The sequence below is a fragment of the Callorhinchus milii genome, unplaced genomic scaffold (assembly GCF_018977255.1).
Source record: "Callorhinchus milii isolate IMCB2004 unplaced genomic scaffold, IMCB_Cmil_1.0 Scaffold13, whole genome shotgun sequence".
Classification (NCBI taxonomy): domain Eukaryota; kingdom Metazoa; phylum Chordata; class Chondrichthyes; order Chimaeriformes; family Callorhinchidae; genus Callorhinchus; species Callorhinchus milii.
The window spans coordinates 15,025,408-15,052,728 of NW_024704754.1; the positions used below are offsets into that span (position 1 = coordinate 15,025,408).

The following is a 27,321-nucleotide window of genomic DNA, read 5'->3' on the forward strand; positions in this document are numbered from 1 at the left end:
CGGGGGGGCAGTGAGGCGGGGGCAGTGAGGGGGGCAGTGAGGGGGGGGGGCAGTGAGGCTGAGGGGGGGGCAGTGAGGCTGGGGGGGGCAGTGAGGCGGGGGGGGGCAGTGAGGCGGGGGGGGGCAGTGAGGCGGGGGGGGGGCAGTGAGGCTGGGGGGGGCAGTGAGGCTGGGGGGGGCAGTGAGGCTGGGGGGGCAGTGAGGCGGGGGGGGGCAGTGAGGCGGGGGGGGGACAGCTCAGGGTCAGTGGGAGGCGGGGGCGGTCGGACAGGGAACCGCTGGCAGCACTGTCAGAGCGGATTCCCCGCATATCCTCCGCACATTGATCGCAATTTCGGTCTCTCCTGTCATTCAGCAATGGCTTAATGCCTCCAATAACAGCGATCTCTCCCCTCCCTCCCTCTCCCCCTCCATCCATCCATCCCAGGCCATGTTTATCCCCCTCTCCCCCTCCAGGCCATGTTTATCCTCTCCCTGTGTTGTTGTTGTTGTTGTTGTTGCTGTCAGTCTCTCCCACCAGGGTCTCTCCCATCAGGGTCTCTCCCACCAGGGTCTCTCCCACCACCTCTCCCACCAGGGTCTCTCCCATCACCTCTCCCACCAGGGTCTCTCCCACCAGGGTCTCTCCCACCATCTCTCCCATCAGGGTCTCTCCCACCAGGTCTCTCCCACCAGGTCTCTCCCACCAGGGTCTCTCCCTCAGGGTCTCTCCCACCATCTCTCCCATTAGGGTCTCTCCCACCATCTCTCCCATCAGGGTCTCTCCCACCAGGGTCTCTCCCATCAGGGTCTCTCCCACCAGGGTCTCTCCCATCAGGGTCTCTCCCACCACCTCTCCCACCAGGGTCTCTCCCACCATCTCTCCCATCAGGGTCTCTCCCACCATCTCTCCCACCAGGGTCTCTCCCACCAGGGTCTCTCCCACCATCTCTCCCACCAGGGTCTCTCCCACCATCTCTCCCACCAGGGTCTCTCCCACCAGGGTCTCTCCCATCAGGGTCTCTCCCACCATCTCTCCCACCAGGGTCTCTCCCACCAGGGTCTCTCCCACCATCTCTCCCACCAGGGTCTCTCCCACCAGGGTCTCTCCCACCATCTCTCCCACCAGGGTCTCTCCCCATCCAGGGTCTCTCCCACCATCTCTCCCACCAGGGTCTCTCCCACCAGGGTCTCTCCCACCAGGATCTCTCCCACCAGGGTCTCTCCCATCAGGGTCTCTCCCACCATCTCTCCCACCAGGGTCTCTCCCACCAGGGTCTCTCCCATCAGGGTCTCTCCCATCAGGGTCTCTCCCACCAGGGTCTCTCCCATCAGGGTCTCTCCCACCATCTCTCCTACCAGGGTCTCTCCCATCAGGGTCTCTCCCACCAGCGTCTCTCCCAAATCGGCTGCTGCTTGTTTTGTTTTGGAGGGATTATTATCAGGCGCGCGGAGTAAGGAAACTTGCCCGAGGTCTCGCCCTGCCCGGGAATTGAACTTGAGAGCCTGGTGTCCTCCCCAGTTGCAGTTCGGCAACAAATTTGCTTGTAGCCAGACATCATTCGGGCAGCAACAGTGACAGTCGGGGGGGGGGGGGGGGGGGTTATTTGAGTTTAATGCTATTGCAACATTCACCCAATAACCGCGAAAAGAAAAGGGGAACTCTCGCTCGGCAGAAGTGTGCCGGGCAAAGATTATGCACTGTAGGGTGATATCTGCCCCCCCCCCCCCCCCGCTCCGGTCCAAATCCCTGACTGTCCAGCTCCTTGGGACATCCTCTCGACATGAAAGGTGCTATACAAATGTAATATTGTGTTGTGTCTCTTGGAGTCTCTGCAAATCGAAGCGGCTCCTCTTGTCAGAGATGTTGCTCAATTTAGCACTTTACTCCCATTAAGCCTTGGACTTGAGAAGCTTTTGCAGTGTAGATAATAATAATAATCCTTGCATTTGGTATAGCGCTTTTCACATCTACCAGGCATCTCAAAGCCTTTCGCGGAATATAAAGTGAATTGCCTGTATATTTGCGGGCGAAACGCAGCAGCCAATTGTGCGCAGCAGCGTCCCACAAACAGTCGTGGATTGAGTGACCCAATTTTTTTTGGGGGGGATTATTATCCCTGGAAAAGTGATCCGCCAATCGACTAACAACCGGGTTCCTACTTACTGCAAGGCAAACCGAGGCACGTAGAGTAAGGAAACTTGCCCAACATTTCGCCCTGCCGTGAATCAGCAATAACAACAGCAAGATTACATTTGTATATCAACCCAGGCCTCTCGCTTGCGAGGCGAGTGCTCTAACCACTTAGCTACAGGACTCCACAATATACATCAAAACCAAGTTATTATTGATGACAGCATTCTTCTGTATAAATTTTAATATCTGTGATATGTACAGGATACCAGTCCACAATCTGATGCAGGGGATTTTTTAGGGTCCTCACATATAAAAAGACACCCACACAAACATAAAGGTGTCTCACCACACACACACACACACACACACAATCACACAGAGTTTCCCTCCTCCCCACATACAAATACACACACAGCTTCCCCCCTCACACACGCACACACATTCTCCCCCCCCTCCCCACCACCGCACATACACACAACCACTCTCCACACACAAAAAAGATGGATACCAAGAAGCTTTTCTTTTCTTTACCCAGAGGGTAATTAATGACTTGAACTGGTTGATGGGAAGGATGGTTAAGGCCAGTTCACTGGACCCATTTAAAAAGCATCTTGATGCTGGGATTGGAGCATGTTAAGGTGGATGTTCTGGAAGGATGAGATCATCTGAAAGGATCTTATGAAGTGCAGCACCCAGCAATGAGGTGGATTTGTGGTAAAAGGGGGTATCTCACTGAGACTGGGAGATACACGGTGAGGCTGTGGAACAGAGCAGTTGCAGTGCAGGATGCTCTCAGTATGCAGTGTTGTGGAGGCAGCATAACAGAGACAGATTGGGGACAGCATCAGAGCAATAACATAACTGTGCTCAGCAGATGGAAAGTAACAGGCTTTTAACCCCTCGTCTGCCTGTTTAAAGAGAAAGCAATATCCGAGGAGAGTCTGCTCAGAGTCACCCTGGGCTCTGTGCAATGCCCCTCACCTTTTTGCATTGAACAAGGAACATGTGTCAGAGCTAACGCAATGGATACCCGCTCCAAGTGCTGACTGGCCAGAGATCCCATGAGAGATTCTATCAACCAGAACCTGTAGTTCCTAGCTAACAAGAGCTGCAGTTTGTGTTTAACATTCTAGCAACGCTTATATAATGGGTATCTCCTTGACGTCAGAGCCCAGCAGCAGGTCTCTCCTACAATTCTTCTTTTTCTTTCCCTGTGATAAGGCATTTTGCTCCTCCCCTGATCTCTGACAGAAGGACATTCCCTGTACTTTCTTGGATAGAAACTGCAGCACCGAGGAACGTGGATCCCTGCGCAGTGCAGGAGACACCGTGCTAATAACATGCAGCTACTGCAGACCTTACATAACACAACCTACTTAGGGCTGTGAGGCAGAAAAAGCTACAATACAGCTTCAATTCTCCAGTAGCCAGAAACATTTCAGTTCTAAGCTAATGAGAATTTATTGTCGGATAATATTCATAATGATGTTTAGCATTTCTGTTGAGAAATATGACAAGAAATGTGAACAGGAAAGTATTTGGGGATTTTAAGAAAGCAAGTAACACAAATATATAATAGTAACAATAATATTATTTGCATTTGATATAGTGCCTTATCACATCATGAGTCTTTTCAAAATGCTTCACAGAATATACTGTAAAGTGAATTGACTGTATATTTATTGGGCAACCAATAACGCACAGCAGTGTCCCACAACCAGCTGCTGTGTTTACCTACAAATACACAGTAACTACATTACACAATAAAATCCTGCAAAGCATTTTGAGATGTCCTGACATGAAAGGCATTATACTAAATGGAAAGAACATACGAACATAAGAATTAGGAGCAGGAGTAGGAATGATGATGATGATTATCAGTAATAGTAATAAATACATCAGTGCAGCAGAGCAGCCATTGTGTTGTGCTAGTTGCAAAATACTGTGTATAATTAAAAATGGAAAACAAAGTCTTCAGTGGAGTGAGCTTCAGCAGAGTGTTGTGAGTTGGGATGTGGAGGCGTTAGAATAACACGGAACACAAATTAAAAATTTCCAAGAGGGAATAGGGAACCGAGGGAATTAGGGTTTCCATACTGGTGAGACGCAACATTTTATTTTTACAAGCTAAATTAGTTAAAGTGAATGATTGGCTGATGATCGTGTTATGCTGAATCTGCATGACGTGGGAGCAATTATCAGAAGATGCTTCTTCAATCCAGGAGGACCACACATGTGGCAGTTATTTCTGGCTCCTCACCGTCAAGTTCAAAATATCTGACATTGAGGAGCAGTGACTCTCTGTCACATAGGTGGGATGGAGGGGTTCCTGAAGTGCACACTCCAGTAGTTGGCCACCCCACAGGTACAACAACAACAACTTACATTTATACAGCTCCCTTCAAATGGGAGAACTTAACATTACTCATAACAAGAAGAAGCTTGATGCAGAGCCGGGGAGAAAAGGGAGGTGACTGGAGACACGGTTGAAGAGGAAGGACTTCAAGTGCAATCTGAATTTGGGGAAAGAGTGGGGAAGGCAGAGCGATTGAGTCAGAGTTAAAAAGAGATTGAGATGTAAGGTTGTCCAGCTAGGATTCTCCCCCACCCTAGGGCTTTGGCTTGCAGGATTAACAGGAGCTGAGTGAGATGATTCTCTGCCCCCAGTCACTTATCTGCCCTTCCAAGTCCTGCCGATGAACCAGACTATAGCTGAACTGCCAATAGCAGTGCCCTGGAGTACTGAGGACCTGCCTGGCTCAGGAACCAGACTACTGAAACCACCACAGAAGACCGGCTTGATTCCAACACTCCGTTGGCAAGCATATCAGCTTGGAGCCAGTTCAGCTCCAAGGAGACCCCACTTACCTACCCTTAAGGAGGATAGTCACTAGTTGGCTGCTCGACATCCAACTAATGCGGGTTTGAGCCCTCACTAGCAGGATGATAGGTACCAGGAACTCCCATAAAGGAAGACTGTTTGCATACAGGTCTTGTATGTCACAAGCTTGATCCACAAACATTGGAGGGATTATTATTAGGCGTGTGGAGTAAGGAAACTTGCCCAAGGTTTCGCCCTGCCTGGAATTGAACTCAGGTCTCTCACTTGCAAAGCGAGTGCTCTAACCACTGAGCTACAGGACTCCATTGGGACCTTGTTGTCCTTGAAGAGGGATGAGCATGACCAGAGTCACTGTGGTCCCTCAGGATAGTGTCCAGGCTGAAATTAGTAGTAATAATAATAATCTTTGCACTTAATATAGCGCTTTTTATGTCTTCTAGACATCTCAAAGCGCTTCATAGAATAGGCTGTAAAGTGAATTGACTGTATAATAGTGTTCACCACAACCCCGAGGTACCGATAAGAATCAACAATTGCATTTGAAACAGCATCTCCAACTCCCCATCTCTCACCAATGGCCCAAACTCCTTCACCAGTCCTGAGTTTTGAAGAAGCGGTATGATGCAATATCAAATGCAAAGATTATTATCCTGATCCAACTTGGAACCATAGAAATTTACAGCACAGAAAAGGATTATTCGACCCATTGTGTTTGTGGCAGGTTCTTTGAGAGCAATTGAGAGCAATTCTTTCAATCTCATTTACCTGCCCTTTCCCCATACTCCTGGATACACCTTATACTTTGCATTAACATGAATCTGTCTCTGACTCTTTATGTTCCTTTATAATCTTGCCCTCTTGATATATTCCCCATTAGCAATCTGATGTCCTCTTTTTCTACTTTTTCGTACAACCATTTCCCATGCTGTTTTCTTTAATTTCTAACCTTCTTTCTCTCCCCCCCACCCCTCAATTTATTAGTTTAAATCCTTGCCACAGCACTATTTATTTTCCAAGCAAGGAGATGGGTCCTAGCCCTGCTCAGGTGTAGTCCATCTTCCTGTTTAGATCATACCTGCCCCAGGAATGCTTTCAATCTCACAAGAATTCTGAATCTTTCTCTTCAACACCTCTATTCCACCCTCACATTTACCTGCCATATCTTTCTATTATTATGGTGACTGTCACAGGGGACGTGACACAGGGAGTAATCCTGAAAATACAAAAACCCTGGAGATACTTTGCCTCAATCTATGTCCTAATTCCTGAAACTCCATCTGAATGACCTGAAACCTACTATTTTCTATGTCATTTGTTCTCGCATGAACCACGACTTCTGGCTGTTCTCCCCAAATCTTTTGCACCTGCTCGTGAAAGGTGCTATACGGATGTAATTTGTTGTTGTTATTGTTGCTCCATTATGTCCCTTATCCTGGCACCTGGGAAAAATTATTCGGGACTCAAATACAGAAACTTCCACTGTCTATGGAGCCCTCGATCACTGGTATACTCCTGACCTGCATTTTCCCCCCTTTAACAGTCACTTGCACCATGGTGTCAAGACATTGCTCACAGTTGCCTTCCACTAAGGTGCTGTCCTTGTCATGGGATCAGTCCCTAATGCCTGTTTGACATGGACACTTCCCGAGTGTATCTCTGCACCGTCTCCTTTGCATTTTCCCTACCTCTGTGGATAGTCACCCACTTCCCTTCCTTTATTGTTCCAACGTATCCTCGGACCTAATTCTCAGCAAACCCAACTTCTGCTTCAAGTCCACATCCTCAATTATCCTTTCTCCACCTGCATAATCCTTGCACTTTGATAAAAGTAAATAAATAAGTCCTTATATTGCACCTTTCATATTGGAAGGATATCCCAAAATGCTTCACAGGATTTACTGTAAAAAGACTGGTGTGGATGATGGGCGAACATGGCAACCAAATTGCGTATAGAAACGTCCCACAAATAACCAATGCATTGCCTTCTCCCCGTATTTGAAGTGACACCCTGCCCTGCACTGGACTGTGTGGGTGCCAACTTCTGACATATGTTGGGAGATGTTGGGCTCATGTGATGTGTATCATTTATTGAGCGCTTCACCAATCTCCATGTAGGAGGTGGCATTCCCCCTCGAGATAAAAATAGAAATCACTGGAAATACTCAACATCTATGGAGAGAGGAGAGTGAGTTAACGTTTCGGGTCGATGACCTTTCAGGTAAATCACTTTCGTCTCTGCATGGATGCTGCCTGACCTCCTGAGTGTTCCCAGTGACGTCTGTTTTTATTCCAGATTTCCAGCACAGTCCTGTAGCTCAGCGGTTGCAACAACAACAACAACAACAACTCGGATCTACATAGCGCCCTCCACGCCGGACGGCGTCTCAGAACGCTTTACGGTAACGGATCCCGGGACCGAGCCGGGGGGGAGGTTAGAGCACTCGGCCAATCGTTGGGCGGGTTTCCTTGCTCCACGCACACGCGCCTCTGTTTACCGAACAGTAAGCAGGAACCTGGTTGTTGGGTCGACTGTCGGAACCCCTTTCCCGGGGGGCAACAATGCCTTCGGAGAGAGAGAGAGAGAGAGAGAGAGAAGAGAAAAACGCGGACACTTCAAGCCGCCGCTGTTTGTGGGAACGCGGCTGCGTCTCGCCCCCCACCCCCCCCCCCCCCCCCCACAAAGCGTACAGTCACTACACTTCTTCAACGGCATCCTTCCGCGAAACGCTTCCGCGAAGCGCTTTGCGGGGTCTCGAGGACCCGGTGTAAGGCGCGACATCAAGTGCAAGGATCATCATCATCATCATTATCATATCATCATCATTCATCATCATCCTCATCATCATCTGCACCATTGGGGCCCCATTCCCTCTTGAGACCCTTTCAAGTGACTTCCCTCTTCCTGGAAGAGGCGGGGACTCGCGGCTCCGGCCGTCTCCTGATTGGCGGACCGGGACCGCCCGTCAGAGAGGCCAACCAATCGCCGGTGGGCAGGCGGGGGGGGGCGGGGCTGGGGGGCGGGGTGTGCGTGTGTGGGGGGCTGACAGCCAATCAGCTGTGGGGGGGTGGGCGGGGCGCTGGGATGACGGACGGGCGGCGCAGCCAACGGGCGGCCGAGCGGCAGGTGCAGCGGAGAGCTAACGGGAGAGGGGCGGCGGCGGTGCGGAGCGGAGCGGAGCGGACACTCGCGGCTTCTCATGGAGTTGGAGAACATTGTGGCCAACACAGTGCTGCTGAAGGCGCGGGAAGGTACGGCGCTCCGTGCACTCACTCTCTCTCTCTCCACTCTCTCACTCTCTCTCACTCCATTCTCTCACTCACTCACTCACTCCATTCACTCTCTCTCCATTCACTCACTCTCTCTCTCTCTCTCACTCCATTCTCTCACTCACTCACTCACTCTCTCTCCATTCACTCACTCTCTCTCCATTCACTCACTCACTCACTCCATTCACTCTCTCTCTCTCCATTCACTCACTCACTCACTCACTCCACTCTCTCTCTCTCTCTCTCTCACTCCATTCTCTCACTCACTCACTCACTCCATTCACTCTCTCTCTCTCCATTCACTCACTCACTCTCTCTCTCTCCATTCACTCACTCACTCCATTCACTCTCTCTCTCTCCATTCACTCACTCACTCTCTCACTCCATTCAATCACTCACTCTCCACTCACTCACTCACTCTCCACTCACTCACTCACTCTCTCACTCACTCCATTCTCTCACTCACTCACTCACTCACTCACTCACTCACTCACTCTCCACTCACTCACTCACTCACTCTCTCACTCACTCACACTCTCTCCATTCACTCACGCACTCCACTCACTCTCTCACTCCATTCACTCACTCACTCTCCACTCACTCGCTCACTCACTCACTCTCTCTCCATTCACTCACTCTATCTCCACTCACTCACTCAATTCTCTCACTCCACTCACTCTCACTCACTCACTCTCCACTCACTCTCCATTCACTCACTCTCTCTCCACTCACTCACTCTCTCCACTCACTCACACTCTCACTCCACTCACTCTCACTCTCTCCACTCTCTCTCCACTCACTCACTCACTCTCTCCATTCACTCCACTCACTCTCTCTCTCAATCACTCACTCTCTCTCCACTCACTCACTCACTCTCACTCCATTCACTCACTCACTCACTCAGACTTTCCGGTCACGCCCGAGCTCTGATTGATCAATGGCACACAAAAGTGTCTTTAAAAAAAGCCATTGCAGATTTTTGTGTGATTGATTGATTGATTGATTAAATTTATTATTATGGTTTTTTTTGAGTGAGTGAGTGAGGCAGTGGCTGGCGGTGGTGGTGCGAGTCGGGGGAAGAGTCGACTACTTGGCCATCACCAGCCTTCAGGATCATCCCCACCCTAACACCGGGTCGCATCCATCCCACCCACACATGGGAATTCCAGAGATGTTTATTGGAATGGAATGCGCACTCTCTCTCTCACTCTCTCTCTCCCTGGAGGGAGTCACCCTGCTCACCTAATTCTGGAGAGTAGTAGGCGCAGGTTGGGGGAGGATGTCCCCATTGGTGCCCAAAAGTGGTGAGTGGGAGAGGAGGGGGTGCTGCAGATTGGGGCTTCCTCTGGGTTTTCCCCTCCTGGTTACCCTTGAAGACATGAGCTGTAAATAAATTTGGAGGGTGGGGAGGATGTAAATGATATTGTGTGGCACCTTTCACACTTGGAGGACATCTCAAAAGCACTTTGACTGTATTTGCCGTGAAGCATAGTGACTGTACTGGGAGGCCAAGGTTGACATGAGTACGTGAGTTCCACTGTATTTTTTCTTGCAATATGGTACCTACTTTTATGATTTAAAACTGCATCATCATTTGTCTGACGGTTTTTCTACCTAATCATTGCCCTTCTGAAACCTTGTGTGGGGGAAAAAAACACCCTTCATAGTTCTCAAATTACCAGCCATGTCCTTCATCCCCAAAGTCCTGGAACATCTTGTTGCCAAACACCTTTGCTCTCCTCTCCAGTATGGTGTCCATAGCATTGAGACAGAGTGCGCCAGAGTCACAAACGATGTCCTCGTCCTGTGACAAGGGCTCCCTCCGCCTCCTTGTCCTCCTGAACCTCTCCGCTGCCTTTGACACAGTTGACTGTGCCATCCTCCTTGATGGCCGCTCCTCTCTCATTCGCCTCGGTGGGACCGCACTCTCCTGGTTTCTGTCCTACTTGAACCACCACCATCACTTCAGCAGTTTTTCCTCCTGCCCCTGCACGGCCACTCTTAAGAAGATGCATCCCAAAGCGTGGGTGTGTGAGGTAGTTTCTTTATTAGCAATTCAAAGCTATCCGATTCTCTAACTGAGGGGTGTCAAACTCATCTGGACGCAACCACGAGGGTCATTTAAGTTGCCATTGTTTGGGTAACAATGTACATAACAATAAACCTGAAAATGTCTATAGTGATTGTGTGCATATCTATTTAAATATACCAATTAAATACCAAAACGTTCTCCCCACTGCACAATTCCTAGTCATCAAAACAGTATGCAGGCTAATGCCAAGTCTCAATTACAGAATATAACATTTTGGAAAATATTAGACAATATGGTTCGGGAAAAGACATCAGGCGTGACATCAGACACGGTGTAAGATGTCACCTAATCATTGAAACAAGAAATAATGGCAGTCTGCTAAATGCCATTCAATATCACTGTGAAATTTACCTTTCTAAGATTTGTATAGAGATACTTGACACTGAAACTCTGCATTCTTTGCTTTGTACAGTGTCACAGTGCCGTTGCATGTAGTAATAATAATAGTAATCCTTACATTTGATGCAGCACCTCATCACGTCTTCAAAACGTTTCATAGCTGCAACCGTTGCATTGCAAAGCAGACGTGTTGCCTTGCTGTAACATTCAATGAAAAACATAATCTGCTGTCCCAACGATCTTTCACTTCCGTGACATCTAGGACTATGATTTGGCAATTTATTTTAAATTTAAAATAACCCAAAACCCTACACACTGTCGTCCTTCCCAGTGACCCTTTTATACTTCCTCTTTCCAGTTCATGTAAATTTAATATTAACAGATGTAAAAGAAAAACAGTTTTAATATGACTTTACATCACTGGACTACTCAAGTCCAGTTCTGTAACATTACATGTGTACATGTACACCTGATTGGCTTTTTTTTTAACTAACACTGTGAGCTGCCATCGGCTTAATGGCAATGTCACTCATGTATTGTAGAAGGTATCGCTTTGAATATATATTTTATATTAAAAAGAGGAGGATTTGATTCAAAGAGAAATTCCAATATAGTGCATTATATCAACGCGATGTTAGAAGCTGATGGGTGGGCTGCCAATTCACCCAGGCCTTCCGTGTGACATCTCTGCTCTAACCATAACTCATACCCACTGACATCCTTCCCAGTGTCCCTTTTATACTTCCTGTTTTCAGTTTAATACTCTTTTCAGAAATTGGCCGTCACTCTTAAAGGGGTATCTCACATCTTCTCTCCAGTCTTTACTCCTTTTCAATTAGTCTTTCAGATCGTCTTGTTCATGATTTTTTTTTTGTTTTTCTTCCTCACTCTGTTCTTCCCTTTGTACTTCCTCCTCTTACTTTTTTTTNGTATATCTCAGAGTTTCTTCTGTAAATCTTTCCTTTTTTTGTCTTTTATCCAACAGGATCTCGGATTTTCAACCGCTCTTCATATTTGTCCATCCTCTGATGTCTTTTTTCACGAACCATATTTTCTATCTTTTTCCCAAACTTCTCTTCCCTTTCCATTTTGATATTCTATTTCTATTCATTGTCGCTGTACCAGAATTTTAATTTTTTCTTTCTGCATATTGGTAGTGTGTCTTAACCGTCTTGACATTGTTTGCACGGTCACTTTTTGTAGTCTAACGGCTCAACTCAGTCCCTCTGATACATAAAAACAAGTTGCATTTATATAGCATCTTTCGCTCACAAATATGCAGTCAATTCACTTTACAGTATATTCTGTGAAGCTCTTTGAGATGTCTGGAAGACGTGAAAAGCGCTGTATCAAATGCAAGGATTATTATTATTATTATCTTCCCCATCGGGAGGACATCCCAAGGACAGTGAATGATTTGGACCTGAGCTGGAGTTTGGAATTGAGGGAAAGAGGGGTGGGATTGGGAAGATGACCGAAGGCACAGTCGAAGAGGAAGGTCTTGAGACTGGACTTGGAATGTCCTCCCGACCTGAAAGGCACTGTACAAATGTAATTTGTCGTCGTTGTTGCCTTGAAGCAGGCAAGGGAGGGTGTCAAGTTCGAGGAGCTTCGGGGTGGGTTCCAGAGGGTGTGGGCAGAAAGGCTGCCAATGGTGGAGTGAGCAGGCGGGGGATGTGGAGCTGAGGGAGCGGACAGGTTGGCAAACTTTTAGTAGATTGCAGAGGTAGGGAGGAGCAAGATCGCGAAAGGCTTTAAAGGTGAGGATAAGGATCTTACACTCTTCTTGCTCAAGAATGCATTTTACTTCCTTTAATTTCCATTTCCAATCTCATAGTCTGTTCCAGTCCAAGTTCAGTTTACTTTTGACACCTTAAAGAAGATGTCACTGAAAACTACAGGTATAATAATATTCCTTGCATTTGGTAGAATGCCTTATCACGTCAGAAGGAAGTCTCAAAGCGCTTCACGGGATTTACTGTGAAATGGAGTGACTGTATTTGTAGGCAAATGTGGCAGCGCAGTTGCTGTTAACGTTGACTCAAACAAAATGGCCTCCAACTGTGCCGTACATTTCAATGGTCCTACGTTGTACATTCTTGTGTTACAGGGTTGTGATACTCCTGAACTACATATGTGTGATATTTCTGTACACTCAGAAATGACGACTGCATGGGTGTGACAGTCTTGTGTGGGGCGTTGCAGGTTGCAGGGAGTGAGTGCATCTGGCAATACAGTGGTACCCTGTCTCTAATGGTTTGCTGTGCTTTGCAGGAGGAGGTGGAAAGCGGAAAGGGAAGAGTAAGAAATGGCAGCAGATGTTGCAGTTCCCCCATATCAGTCTGTGTGAGGAGCTGAGGCTAACAATTGGTGAGTGCTGACACTTATTATGCAAGCATGAGCTCGGTCTCGTCTTATGGTGGGCAAGGTTATGCTCAGGAAAGGATGCTGTAGAATTCTGCACTGGCGCAATGAATATCAGCTTTGTATTATGGAGTAACTTATTTCTGTAAATCCGTCTTCTTCAGACTCTCCTCACTTCTCTCTAGCACCCAGCAAAATACTGGTGCCCAATTATGACTAGAACTCCAATCGTGTCTGATTGCAATCCATCCTTGTTAGCTCCCTTTACGTGCAAGTGAAGCACCAATAACCATAAAAGTCAATGGCAGGGTTTATCCTCCCGTCACACTGTCCCATACATTCCTCACGAGAAGGGAAGCCACACTGCTCCTTCTTGATCAAGTCACGAGCCTCCAACGCATGCATGCCATACACGTGCAGTGACTACCAGAAGCATCACTTTGAGAATTACTGAAATCAGTGAGATCCCTCTGTAATTCTCGGTCTTGCTCGTGTCACTCTTTCTGTGGACAGAAACCACAATTGCACTCTGGAACACTGACAGGCTGCATGCCTCAGAGTGAGTCCTGCTGAGCCCCCCCGCCCCGCCACCACCCATAAAGCCAAGGTGCAGAACCTCTAAGGCACATCTTCGGCCAGACAAGCTGAGCCGATATGTGGCAGAGGAGAGCTCGAGCCTCTGAGAGGTGTTCTTATGATTTTGATGTGGTGAGACTCTCGAAGCAGGTTGAAGAGTGTTTGCATCCAGCTGGGCGCACATACCATCTGTGCTCGCGTCCTACAGTCTGAAGGACGTTGAGGGCACAAGCTTCCATCTCCTCCTGAACCCCAATCTCAAGGAAAAGCTCAGAGCAGTACCGGTGCAGAAAATCCAAGGTAGAGGTGAAGGTGAAGAGGTCCTAGTGAAGCCTGAATCAGTCGTGCGAGTTAGGGTCTGCAGTACTGGTGCAGGAATCCAGTTCTCTTCGTCCAATTTTTCCCTGTGTTCTGTGTCTCGTATTGATTAAAGGCCTCTTTTAAGCTGTATTGTTGACAGGAAGATTTGTGTGCAAATAGGTGTGTATCCATATGGGGGTGAGTGTGTGTGTGTGTGTGAAACCAATATGTACAGTTGGTTGTAACTGGGAGCTGAGCTGCATTCCATTGTTATGTTACAGACAAGGACTACAACAACCTGTGTATCAGACAGCCCATTGGGCGTCTCCTCTTCCGCCAGTTCTGTGATTCTTGGCCTGAGCTATTGCGCTGCGTAAGGTTCCTGGATTCAGTGGTAAGTCAGTTCTCCGGCCATCCATGGCGAACGAGGTGCTAGTGATGAGTGTATGATGGTGGAGCACAAGGGTGCCAGGGTTGGGTGGTTAGCAAGGAATGCGCAGGCCAATGGGGGAATGTGTGGGGCAGTTGGTGTAGGAGCGCAACGGGAGGATTTTTTTCGACTGGTCAAATGTGCTGTTGGCAGCTGTTTACTGGGCACAGAAGATTGTTTTGAGTGTGTGCAGTTGGTCAGACGTATGTGCTGATGACAGGGTGGCAACAACAACGACAAATTTACTTTTATATAATGCCTTTCACATTCAGAAGATGTCCCTAGGGGCAGCAGGCGAAGCTGGCGTGTGGGTCACTATCACCGACAAGGCTGTCTCCGATCACCACTTCATCTCCTTCACCACCTCCACCCCCCTCCCCACCTCCACCAGACCCACCACCATCTTCTACTGCCCCTGGAAGAAGTTACGCCCACAATCCCTAACCGCTGCCTTGGAGTCCTCTGAACTCCTCTCCCTCTGGCCTTCAACCCTCACTGACCCCTCTTCTCCTCTCACCCTCCTCCACAACACTCTCTCCTCCACACTCGACACTCTTGCCCCCATCATCTTCCGTACTGTCTCCTACTCTCGCTCCTCCCCCTGGTTCACCACCCACCTCCGCTCACTGAAGAGCCAGGTGTGGGCCGCTGAACGCACCTGCCTCAAATCTGGCCTAACGGTCCACCGACAAATCTGGCTGGACCTCCTCAAAACCTACCACTCCACTTTAGCCTCAGCCAAGTCGTCCTTCTACTCCAGGATAATCCTGAAGGTGAAGAACAACCCCAGGCTTCTGTTCTCTACCACATCCCGACTCCTCCGTCCCCCCCGCCACCCCGAGCAGATTATCTCCTCCAACCTTCACTGTGAGGAGATGCTGGATTTCCTTGAATCCAAAATCAAGGGAATCCGCTCCGCGGTCACTTCCCCTCCAACCTCCACCCACCCCCCACCCCTTCCCTCCCACACTCCGACTCCTACCCATCCTCCCCTACACACTTTCGTACCCGTTTCCCCACCCTCTGTCACCAAACTCATCCTATCCCTGAAACCCACCACCTGCTCCCTTGACCCCATCCCCACTCCACTCCTTATCTCCCAGCTCCACCTCCTTGCCCCACATATCACAGACATCGTCAACCTGTCCCTCTCCTCTGGCTCTGTTCCCATTCCCTTAAAAACTGCCACCATCACTCCCACCTTGAAAAAACCCTCCCTTGATGCGTCGCAGCTATCAAGCTACCGGCCCATCTCCAACCTCCCCTTCCTGTCCAAGGTCCTTGAAAGAGTTGTGGCCTCCCAGCTGCGCTCTTTCCTCTCCACCCATTCATTATTCGAACCCCTTCAGTCGGGTTTCCGTGCTGCCCATAGCACAGAAACTGCCCTGGTCAAGGTCACCAATGACATCCTGACCATCTGCGACCCGGGCTCCCTCTGCCTCCTCGTCCTCCTCGACCTATCGGCAGCATTCGATACGGTCGACCACTCAATCCTCCTCCACCGCTTGTTCTTCCACCTCAACCTTCAAGGCCCTGTCCTTGAGTGGTTTAGGTTGTACCTCTCCCACCGTCTTCACTTTGTTTCCACGAATGGCTTTTCTTCCAGCTCCCGCACTGTCTTGTGCGGTGTCCCTCAGGGCTCTGTCCTCGGTCCCCTCCTCTTCACCCTCTATATGCTCCCCCTCGGTGACATCATCCGCAGACATGGGGTTAACTTCCACATGTATGCGGATGACACCCAACTCTACCTTTCCTCCTCTACCCTCAACTCCACAACCACCGATGTCCTGACAGCTGTCTGTCCGACATCGAGTCCTGGACGCGCCTTTCAGCGCCTTGGGACGTCCTCCCGACGTGAAAGGCGCTCTATAAATGGAATCTTGTTGTTGTTGGACGAGAGACAACTTTCTTCAGCTCAACGTGCGCAAAACTGAGGCCCTCCTGATTGGCTCACGTCAGCGCCTCCGCACCTCAGGCGCTGACAGCATCAACATCCAAGGCTGCACTCTCCACCTCTCAAAGCCATCAGGAACCTCGGGGTTTTGTTCGACCCTGAGCTGTCCTTTCTCCCTCATATCCGCGCCACAACTGGCACCGCCTTCCATCACCTCCGGAACATCACCAGACTACGACACTACCTCACCCCTATCGCTGCTGAAACTCTGGTCCACGCCTTTATAACCTCAAGGCTGGACTATGGGAACTCTCTCCTCGCCGGCCTCAGCCTCTCAGCCCTGAGGCTCTGGAACTCCATCCTCCAGTGCCTTCGCCGCTTCCTCCCTTTCCTCCTTCAAGACCGGTCTCAAGACCTTTCTCTTTGACCGTGCCTTCAGCTCCCCTCTCGACTCTCTACCCCCTCCTCGCTCCCTCCCTTCCCTCCCCTCACCCTGACCATTTCCCCCCAATGCTCGGGTCCTGTACACCGCCTTGGGACGTCCTCCCGACGTGAAAGGCGCTCTATAAATGGAATGTTGTTGTGGGGGCAGGGGATTGGCGATGGGGGGCAACGGGGCAGCATGCTGGCAGAGTTGGGGGATGATAGGAGCAGGAGGTGAGTGAAGATGATTGCAGGTGGGGAGGGAGGGAGGGCTAGGAAAGGTGGCCAAATATATATTGGTGATAAATAGGTGGTGGTGTTGATTCAACCACCAGTGGAAAAAGTCGCTCAGTTTATCTTGTCAGACTCCTCATTATCCTAAATAATTGAATCAAATCATCCTTCAAATGACATGTAACATATTCTGGAAGGCAGCCTCGGTCTTCTCTGCATGGAAACCGTTGATGTACATTGTGGTCTGGTTGGCTCTGCCCGACTGCAGCATTTCACCTCCCTCTCAATGATTTATCCTCAGGAAAACTATGGGGTGACTCCGGATGAAAAACGAAAAGATTGTGGTCAACTCCTGATTGACCTGTTCCTAAGCCAAAAGGTACAGGATCTACAGCGTCTTTCCACTGTGGAATAAAACAGCCTGAACTGGGGCAACAAAACTTGGTTTTGCCACATTGACTGGTGTATATAATGCAAGACATTTTCCAGTTTGTGCTTCTTTTCTTCTGTGTGTGTGTGTGTGGGGGGGGGGGGGGGTGGGGGGTTGTGCACGTGACATATGCCTTGTGCCAGGTAGATGTGCAGTGTGCACGTGCCTTTTGTACAGTTGTCTGTACTTTTTTTTTAGCCGCGTGTCTGACACATGTGGAAACCCATCAACGTTGCTTAAGAGTATGCAAACCAAACTGAGATTTCCTTTCATCCCACCTACACATGGAAATTCAAAGATGTTTATTGGAATGCACACTCTCTCCCGGGTTACTGAATTCTGGAAACTATTAGGTGCAGGTTGGCAAGAGCTAAGGCTTTGGGTCCTGCTGGAGTTTGAGATATGGCTGACACCCTGTGTTGTTTCAGTGTCTATTGATGTCGTTTCTCTCTTAGTCTCCAGACTATATACCTGAGATCCCCTGTGAACTGGTCAGTAAATGTTCACAACAATTGAACCAAGGTGCTTGCAAGGAGTTGTTCTATGAATGCAACATGTGAGTATTAATAATAATAATCCTTGCATTCGATATACGCCTTATCACGTCTTCAAATCGCAATGGAGGGGTAATTGGTATAGGTGGGGCTATGATAAGATGTAGATGGGGTTGTGTAAGTTTTAATGGTTGTGAGGGTGTTTAGGTAGGTGTACTTGTGGATTGGGTGGAAGAATGGTTATGGTGCATCAGTGTGATCTGCTCTATGTTCTCCTGATAGGCTGGTCCATGACTATCTGAGTGTGGCTCCTTTTGCCGACTACCTGGACAGTCCATACTTTAACCGCTTTCTGCAGTGGAAATGGCTAGAAAGGTGAGTGCAATGATAGGAACAGGGCCTGCAATGAGGTGTCAGCTCTGTGCAGCTGTCCAGGTAAGGCATGAAATAAATTATAGAGAGGAGGTAAGGTGAGGCTAATTAAACATAAACCATGTGAGCTCAAACACAATCGGACGAGTAGAGACAATTGTATAACAATGCTTGCGTTTCACCTAGGACCTTAACACACTGAAATGTCTCAAACACTTCAGGATTTTGCCATAATGTCTATGAATTTGTATGAATTTTCTCTTTCAACCAGTCATAGGATCTCTAATATCCACCTGAACAGGCATAAGGGAGCGTGGTTTAAAATCTCATCGAAAGGACAAAATCTCTGATGATACAGTTCTCCCCGAGTACTGTATTGGAGTGTTCACCTACACTGTTGAGCTCAAAGTTCCAACATGGACTTGAACCTACAACTTACTGACTCGGCGGCGAGAAGTCTACCAACTGAGCCAGGCTGACACATGACTAGGTTCCTCATTACAGAAAGAACATCAGAATTATGGAGCAGATGTGGTTTAGGTTCACACAGATAATACCAGGGATTATAGTTTAAAATCTCAAATTATTAAAGTTGTTGTCACTGGCACAGAGAAGGTTATAAGGACGCAGAGAATAGACGTATTCAAAATTCTAAGAGGCTTGGAGGGAATAGATAGTCCGAGATTATTCCTGGTGAACTGGTGAATTGGTAACGAGGAGCATTGACATATGCATAATTAGAAAATACCTTTGCAGTCCATCTGGTCTCAAAGCTAAAATACATAATTATCGTACATTTTGCCTCATTTGGCATCTTGATGCTTCTGACACAGGCAAAAAAAATTGAAAAAGGTTTCCTTTCTGTTTAGGAAATTTAAGGCTTCTGGTTAGGTGATAGTTATCTGCCGTTCCTTTTATATGACCAGCAGAGGTATCATACTCCTCAATCTTCATTTTTCCACAATTCGGAAAACAGCTTCTCTAAGACATAATTCTGTTTTTCAGAAAGTCTCAGGTTTAAATTTTATATCGTTCCCATTTCTTAAGAACCTTCCTTATAACTTGTCAAAACAATAACTTCTTTCTTAAATATGTTGCTTCCCTTTACCAAGCTCCTCCATCATCTAGTAGCAGGAGTTACGCTGCATCCATAATAAACTAGTATAATAAACTAGACTCAGTGGCGCACTCTTTCTGTGTCTATCACTTTCAACAGAGGCAGAAGATCCCATCCTAGTTGATGATATGTGAGAGATCAAGTCATTACAGCTTAGTGAGGATGAGGAACAACCATACACCTCTTCCATTCCAGACCAGTCGTAATTCACCACGGTAGACACACAGGCAGGCATCAAGTCATTTAACCTTAAGGTAGCTCAAGTCTTCTAAGTGCCTCCACACATAGGCAAGAAAACCTAGCAGGTAGATTCACATCTCTTCATCTTTGCCATCAAGGCATTACTCCTGGGAAGGGAAGCTCATTCTTGCTACCATTCTGGCAAATCTCCTCTGCACCATCTCCAAGGCCTTGATATTCTTCCTAAAGTGTGGTGCCCAGAATTGGGCACAGTACTCCAGCTGAGGCCTAACCAGTAACTTATAAAGGTTTAGCAGAACTTCCTTGCTTTTGTACTCTATGCATCTATTTATAAAGCCAAGGATCCCATATGCTTTTTTAACAGCTCGATCAACCTGTCCTGCCACCTTCAAAGACCTGTGTATGTGAACCCCCCGGTTTCTCTGCTCCTGTACCCCCTTTAAAACTACCGTTTACTGTATATTGGCTCTCTTCATTCTTCTCAAAATGCATCACCTCACACTTCTCTGTATTAAACTTCATCTATCATGTGTCTACCCATTTCACCAGTCAGTCTATGTCCACCTGCAGCCTGCTACCATCTTCCTCACTGTTTACTACGTTCCCAAGTTTTGTGTCCTCTGCAAACTTTTAAACTTTGCTCTCTACCCAAATCCAAGTCATTTATGTATATCAAAAAGAGCAGTGGATGTAATACTGACTCCTGGGGGACACCACTGTATCTCCAGTCTGAAAAACATCCATTCACCACTGTCCTCTGCTTTCTGACTCCCAGCCAATTTTGTATCCAATTTTGCATCCATGCTGCCACTGTCCCTTTTATCCCATGGGCTTCAATTTTGCTAACGAATCTATTATGTGGCATCTTATCAAACATATCTGGTAAAGCACTTTTGAGATAGTCTCTTAACATGACAGGCGCTATAACCAAATGTACGGATTATTATTTATAACAAGTTACTTTTATATCGTGCCCTTCACATTGATTATCAGCCCACGTGTATAATCAAGCTCTGTTTGTAGGACCCCTTTGGGCCTACATGATGCCACAGTTCCCCCCAACTTGATATCATTTGCAAATTTAATTATCTTCCAATGGGTCTGCAAATCCTGGTCATTAATATATGTAAGAAATAGGACTCCTGAGACTCTCTGGTTAATATTCTCCCCACCGCCAATTTTTGAACCACCTCCCCTAACAGATTTTTGTTTGCTTCCGTTCAATCAATTCTGAATCCATGTCTATGTTTTGCGCTTGATACCCAATGACCACACTCCATCTCTTTGCAGGCAGCCTGTGACAAAGAACACGTTCCGACAATACCGAGTCCTGGGGAAGGGTGGATTTGGAGAGGTACGAGCGCAGATATGTACTGCGCCTTGAACAGCACTGCGTATGTGTTTGGTACACCCCCAGACAGCACTGCTTGTGTGTGTGTTACATCCTAGACAGGCAGAGGTGTGTGTGCGTGTGTGTGAGTTGCACGCCCAGGCAATGATGTCCCACCGATGTATAAAACGAGTGTCTATATCTGGCTTGTACTCCCTGCAGGTGTGCGCTTGTCAGGTACGGGCAACAGGAAAGATGTACGCCTGCAAAAAACTGGAGAAGAAACGCATCAAGAAGCGAAAAGGAGAGGCCATGGCACTTAATGAGAAGCAAATTTTGGAAAAAGTGAACAGTAGGTTTGTAGTAAGTACCAAGAGAAAACCATTGTTCCAATTTAATATTGCCAAAAATCAGCATTTTAGCCCTGTGACCTTCCCCCGACTGTGTCATACCACCACGATCTTCACACAGGTGTATCAGTACCTAGTGAACATCTTTGAGTGTCAAACCTAATGCCCTCTTCTTGAATGTGTAATCTGTGTTTTATAAGAGAAGTTTTTTTCCAATCAAATTCTTCAAAGGAATAACAAGGAAGGTGACTGGAGAAGCATTTAGCCTCTCTCTCTGGAACTCTGAAAATTGTTGCAAGTAATTTTACCAAACATTTCAGAGTATTTCCTCTGTGCTCTCGTGTAGGTCAGTTTGGCCTATGCTTATGAAACAAAAGATGAGCTGTGTTTGATTCTTACCCTGATGAATGGTGGAGACCTAAAGTTTCACATCTATCACATGGGTGAGACTGGCTTTGATGAGAAGAGAGCAACATTTTATACAGCAGAGATCTGTTGTGCGCTGGAGGACTTGCATCGAGAGAGGATCGTGTACAGGTAAGGGATGAATGGATAGTGCATTGAGCGTGCACTAAATACTTTGTATAGACTGTACGTATAAACTCCTGGACACTCCCTTTTGCTACTTTTCTTTTCTCAGTGCTGCGAGGCACTTTGAGATGTTAGCAATACATAAAAGTTGCTAAACTAAGGTGAGTTTTCCTGAGTCAATCGCATTCTTGCCTTAGTTTAGACAATTGTGGGATCCATTTCCCCTGTACTGCTCTGGAGTGACTGTCTGGACTGTGAGCTCAAAATATACACTTCACATCCCGTGAAGAGCTTTCAACCGTTACACTGACGTGAAAAATGTTAACTGCAAATGCAAATATTTTTATTATTTCCCAATGAAAAGCTTTGAAACATTTTGACATTATAGGCTCTAAATTGTTCCCCTCTCAGCTATGACACTATGTGTCCTCTCTCTTCCCTCTCCTTTCTTTCCCCTGAATTGATTTCCACGCACCCTCTCCCCCCCATTCTTTACGTTCCCCCTTTGCAAGCGACGCAGTTCAAAGTCCACCCCCATACTCCCAATTGACCGGATCATATAGGCCTTAATCTATTCCATATCTTCTGTCAGCTCTTCCAATCTCCATGCAATCTTACTCTCCTGTGACAACCTGCGCCATGGGTCATGTTTCCCCAAATATTATTACAGATTTCACGTTATCAAACCAAACAATGTTAGTCTGTGCAGAGGCACAGTGGGGCACACTGTGCGGTAATGGTAATCTGTATCATTCTGAGCTCTCATGCTCCACTCTAAACTTCTCTTCTCTTCAGGGATCTGAAGCCAGAGAACCTTCTACTAGATGACCAAGGTGAGCATCTTATTAGATATAATTAACCCTGAAACAGTGTGAGGAAGTGGTGCAGCAATATAGCTCTGCAGTGCGGGGTAACAGGATGAAGCTGTGGGTAATGAAGGTACTGTGTCAGGTTAATAGTGTTGAAATTCAATTTGTAGGTCATATCCGGATCTCAGACCTGGGCCTTGCAGTCTACATTCCTGAAGGGCAGACCATCAAGGGCAGAGTGGGCACTGTGGGATATATGGGTGAGTGACATGATTTTTCGAAATAGCAGGACAGATGGAAGCATGGTATTGCTGTACAGTATAGCACTGAATTGAAAGTCCTGCCGATGAGCCGGGCTGGCTGTGCTGTCATCAGCGGTGCCCTGGAATTCTGTGGACCCACCCGGCCCAGGAACTGCATTACTGAGATCAAACATAGAGGATTGACTTGAGTCTGACACTCCGTTGCTAAACATGTTACCTTGGAGCAAGTTCAGCTCCAGGAGAATAGTCACCCTCCACATATGTGGAGGATTCTGAAAGAGAAAGATCCTACAAGGTTACACTGTCTGGTGTGATAATTGTCACAAGTGTCCTGCTATTGGGGGCGGGGGCAGTTTTCAGACAGTCCCTTTGTCGGGAGGGCAGTTGGGTTAAACCTGTTGTGAGGGCAGCTGATGGATGGTGTAGGCTGTTGCTGACATGATTTTGCCCCCTCAGCTCCTGAAGTTGTGAAGAACGAGCACTATACATTCAGTCCTGACTGGTGGGGCTTGGGCTGCCTCCTGTATGAGATGATCGAAGGACAGTCACCCTTTCAGCAGCGCAAGAAGAAGATCAAACGGGAGCAGGTGGAGAGGCTGGTGCGGGAAGTACGGGAGACATACTCTGAGAAGTTCTCGACAGAAGTCCGTTCCCTCTGTGTCTTGGTGAGAAGCAGTCTATCGCAGTGTGGATGCAGAGCTGAGCGAGGGGAATGCCAGGTTAACTTTGGGTGTGGGTGGGAGTTGGTAGAAGTATAAGTGGGTGGGGGAGTATGGAGATGACTTAGGGGTATAGCAGAGCCAGCTCATATAAGTGCGCTTTGTCAAGATGTACAGTGTCAGATAGTAATGACTTGAGATCAAAAAGAATCACACTTAGCTTCAAGTCCTGTAGCTCCGTAGTTAGAGCACTCGCCTTGCAAGCGAGAGACCTGGATTCGATTCTCGGCAGGGTGAAACGTTGGGCAAATTTCCTTACTCCACACACCTCTGTTTACCTAGCAGTAAGTAGGAACCTGGTTGTTAGACTATTGGCAGATTACTTTTCCGGAGGTAATAGATCCTTCAAAAAAAAAAATTTGGTCACTCATTCCACGACTGTTTGTGGGACACTGCTGTGTGCAATTGTCTGCTGCGTTTCGCCCACAAAATATATAGTCAATTCACTTTACAGAATATTCTGTGAAGCACTTTGAGATGTCTCGAAGACGTGATAAGGTGCTGTATCAAATACAAGGATTATTATTATTATTATATTCCAGGAAGTGTCACCTGCGTGAGTTAATACTCCTGGAATGTGCTAATGCTCTTTTTCTTGTCTATAACAGCTCCTGAATAAGTGCCCTCAGCTGCGTCTGGGCTCTGAGGGTGGTGCCCAAGAGGTGAAACAGCATCCCTGCTTCCACAACATCAACTTTAAGAGGCTGGAGGCAGGAATGGTGTGTCCGTCATTTGTACCTGACGTAAGTACCTGATATGCATCTTAACAGCTGTGGATGAGTGCAATGAATGGCTTTGCAAAGATATTAATAACATGGGGCAAGGATTTATTTAGCCTGAGCACGTGAGAACTGGAGCAACATCAGTATAGATCCAGTAACACATTGGCTGGGAGTTGCTTAATAAAAATAATAAATCCTTACATTTTATATAGTGTTTCACGTTGAGAGGGCATCTGACAAAATATATTTCAAACTATTTTGTAGGAAAAATGTTGTAGTTAAATTGTGCATAGCAATGACCACAAACAGCCATGAAGTGAATGACCAATTTTATTTGGGGACTGTTGGTCAGGACACTGGCAAAAACTCCCTCTCTTTCCGAACAGTGCCATGGGATGGCACTTTAATATCCAACTGAACAGGCAGAACAGACCTTGTTTTGATGTCTCATCTGAAGGATGGCACCTCCAACAATACACCTCACTCCAGCACTGCATTGGAGTGTCAGCCTAAACTATGAGTTCCTAGTAGCAATGTGGAGCTTTAACCACAACCTTCTGATTCCCAAGAATGCTACCAACTGAGCTAGACTGACACGCTGACATGTTTAGCCTGATAACGCAGGTGGTCCCAGGACAGTTCCATAATATCACGAGCTCCAGGGGTAATAGCACCGGGAGCCACATGAAGCTGTCTAATGGGGAACTCTCATAGCTGCTTGTTAGAAAGACTGCCATCCCTCATTGTTGAGCCAGTGTCTGGGTACTTACAGCCACAAGCAATCTACTGCAAGGACGTATTGGATATCGAGCAGTTTTCCACTGTGAAGGGCGTGGAGCTGGATCCTTCCGACAATGATTTCTACAAGACATTTGCCACCGGTTGTGTGTCCATCCCCTGGCAGAATGAGGTAAGAGCCGTGACACACATGTTTGTGCTGCAGGAAGGCTGCTGTTTGATATGCACCCGGGGTGGGGGGGGGTGGGCAGCTGTGTGCCGCATGCACGGGGTGGGGGGGGGGTTCACGGCTGTGTTTGTGGGGGTGGGGGGGTGGTGCAGGGACGGCTCTGTGCCATGTATCGCAGCTCTATGCTGCTTAATCCTAAAACTACCCTTCCCCATCTCAAATCCCCCTCACATTCATAGAATCATAGAAATTTACAGCACAGAAGGAGGCCATTGAGTCATTAAGTCTGCGCCAGCTCTCGTGGCAATGTATTCATTCAGTCCCACTGCCCTGCCTTACTCCAAACCCCATCAAGCATCTATCTGTCACATACCTGTCTGCTTTTGTCTTGCAACTCACAGTGGGTTCTGCCTCCATCACCTAACTTAACAGGGCAGTCCGCATCCAAACAACTGAGTTTTCCCTCTCTCTCTCTCTTGCTCTCTTTTTCTCACTTTCTTTGACGAGTGTCCGGTTGACTTACAGATGATCGAGACGGAGTGCTTTAAGGAGCTGAACGTATTCAGCACAGATGGAACAGTGACCCCAGACCTGGACTGGAGGGGACAGCCCTCAGCCCCACCCAAGCGGGGTCTGCTGCAGCGGCTCTTTAGCCGACAGGTACGAGTATCCCCCCCCCCCTGCACCCCGCAGCACACCCAAACCCTCTCCATCATCCACTCTCTGGGTATCAATACATCAGACGTGCAGGTAACTCACCACTTCCCCGTCCGTCCGTCCACCCCATTGCTCTGTAATGTTACATCCAGCTGACTGTCTTTTGCTCTCCAACTGGTTCTTAATTCTCTCCCCCTCCTCACATCTGTTTTTCTCTTGTCACATTGCTGGGTGAGCTGTGGAGTTGCAGTGTACAGTTCTTTGAGCCACTCCCATGTGGCTCAGGTGGGTGAGGAGCAGGTAGTGTTTGCCTGTTGCTAATGTTACCAATAATTGAGGCCATTCCTGATGTAGCATGACACACTGGCCCCAGTTCCATTCACGCAGAGGTAGGTGAATTCCCACAGGGAAGAGGGGCTGTTTGCTATCTGCCTGGACTATGTGTAAGATTCTCCCCTTCTCTCCTGCAGAAGTGAGTTACCTTTGGCTGTTGGTGCCAGTGTGCGTGGCTGGAGTGGTCGGTTTCCCCGGATCAGGCTTCGGAAAGAGTCTGGCATTGCTTGCTGCTCTAGTCCTGCCACCTGCTGCACACTTACTGCTCATCTTAAATCTCTGTGGTGCTTAGACCCAAGACGCTTCTTTGTCCATTGCCCCGAGCAGTCTCCCTCTATCAGACAGAGCTTGTCAGCATCTCAGGGACAGCCTGGGTTGTGTAGCTGTCTGTGCTGTACCCTACGGCCTATGCTCCATCCCCAAGCTCCTCCAGCTGTATCCCAGTGTCCGCATTTCATTTCTACAAAGATCGCTTTGCTTTTCTTCCTATATGCTCTTGCTCTCTCCCAGGTCTGCTGCCGAAGCTGTCCTGCCAGTAAGGAGGAACCAACGAGGCTCTAGACAAGGACCAGCAGGAGTGGGATCACCGAGATCACTGTTATCAGAACTACCGACAGTGAGACTGGACCACATCCCTCTGCCACGACACTCTTCACTCTTGCAAATAGATTTTGTATTTTAATATAAATATTGGGAATATATATTTTAAGCAAACATAATGTACATGTACAGCTGGAATGATATTACCATAACAGCCAACTGTCCTTATTGGGGATATGGGGGGGAGGTAATCGGTGTCTCCTTGGAGATGGATTGGCAACGAAATGTTGGAATCGAGTCAACTCTCTCTGGAAGTCTCAGTGGTTCAGTCTCTGAGCCATGTGGGTCTGCAGTACTCTAAGGAACTGTTAATGACAGCTCGGCAAGGCTAGTTCATCAGTAAAACTTGGAGGGCACAGGGGAGGGGCAAGGATTCAAAGATGGTTCCTACTCAGCTTCCGTTAACCATGCAGGCCAAAGCCCTAATGGTAGTCCTACCTGGACAAGCACTGGGAAGCTTACCAGACAGGGCAGTATCGTTCAAGGATTCCCAAGCCTCGGCTCTTGCCAACCATTGTCTGATACTCAGCAAATTAGGTAAATGGGATCAGCTGAAGTAAGTATTCCATTACAAAACATTGGAATTTGATTTGGATACTCTTAAGCACA

General features: G+C 47.8%; 1 protein-coding gene across 2 annotated transcripts; it reads left to right on the forward strand.

Annotated features, from left to right (window-relative positions):
• The first annotated feature begins 8,086 nt into the window (after positions 1 to 8,086).
• LOC103177327 (G protein-coupled receptor kinase 6) lies at positions 8,087 to 26,855 on the forward strand. 2 transcript variants are annotated; one of them, XM_007891446.2, is made up of 16 exons: positions 8,087 to 8,207; positions 12,931 to 13,026; positions 14,178 to 14,290; positions 17,179 to 17,256; positions 17,763 to 17,863; positions 18,084 to 18,176; positions 20,782 to 20,845; positions 21,044 to 21,184; positions 21,518 to 21,708; positions 22,498 to 22,535; positions 22,682 to 22,771; positions 23,231 to 23,439; positions 24,102 to 24,236; positions 24,988 to 25,125; positions 25,648 to 25,782; positions 26,250 to 26,855. In XM_007891446.2, exons 1-16 carry the CDS (start codon positions 8,156 to 8,158, stop codon positions 26,253 to 26,255), a joined length of 1,680 nt encoding a protein of 559 aa, XP_007889637.2. In that variant the 5' UTR covers positions 8,087 to 8,155; the 3' UTR covers positions 26,256 to 26,855. The 2 variants fall into 2 exon arrangements, with proteins under 2 accessions (XP_007889637.2, XP_007889636.2); XM_007891445.2 differs by having other exon boundaries at positions 26,623 to 26,855.
• Positions 26,856 to 27,321: the final 466 nt, after the last annotated feature.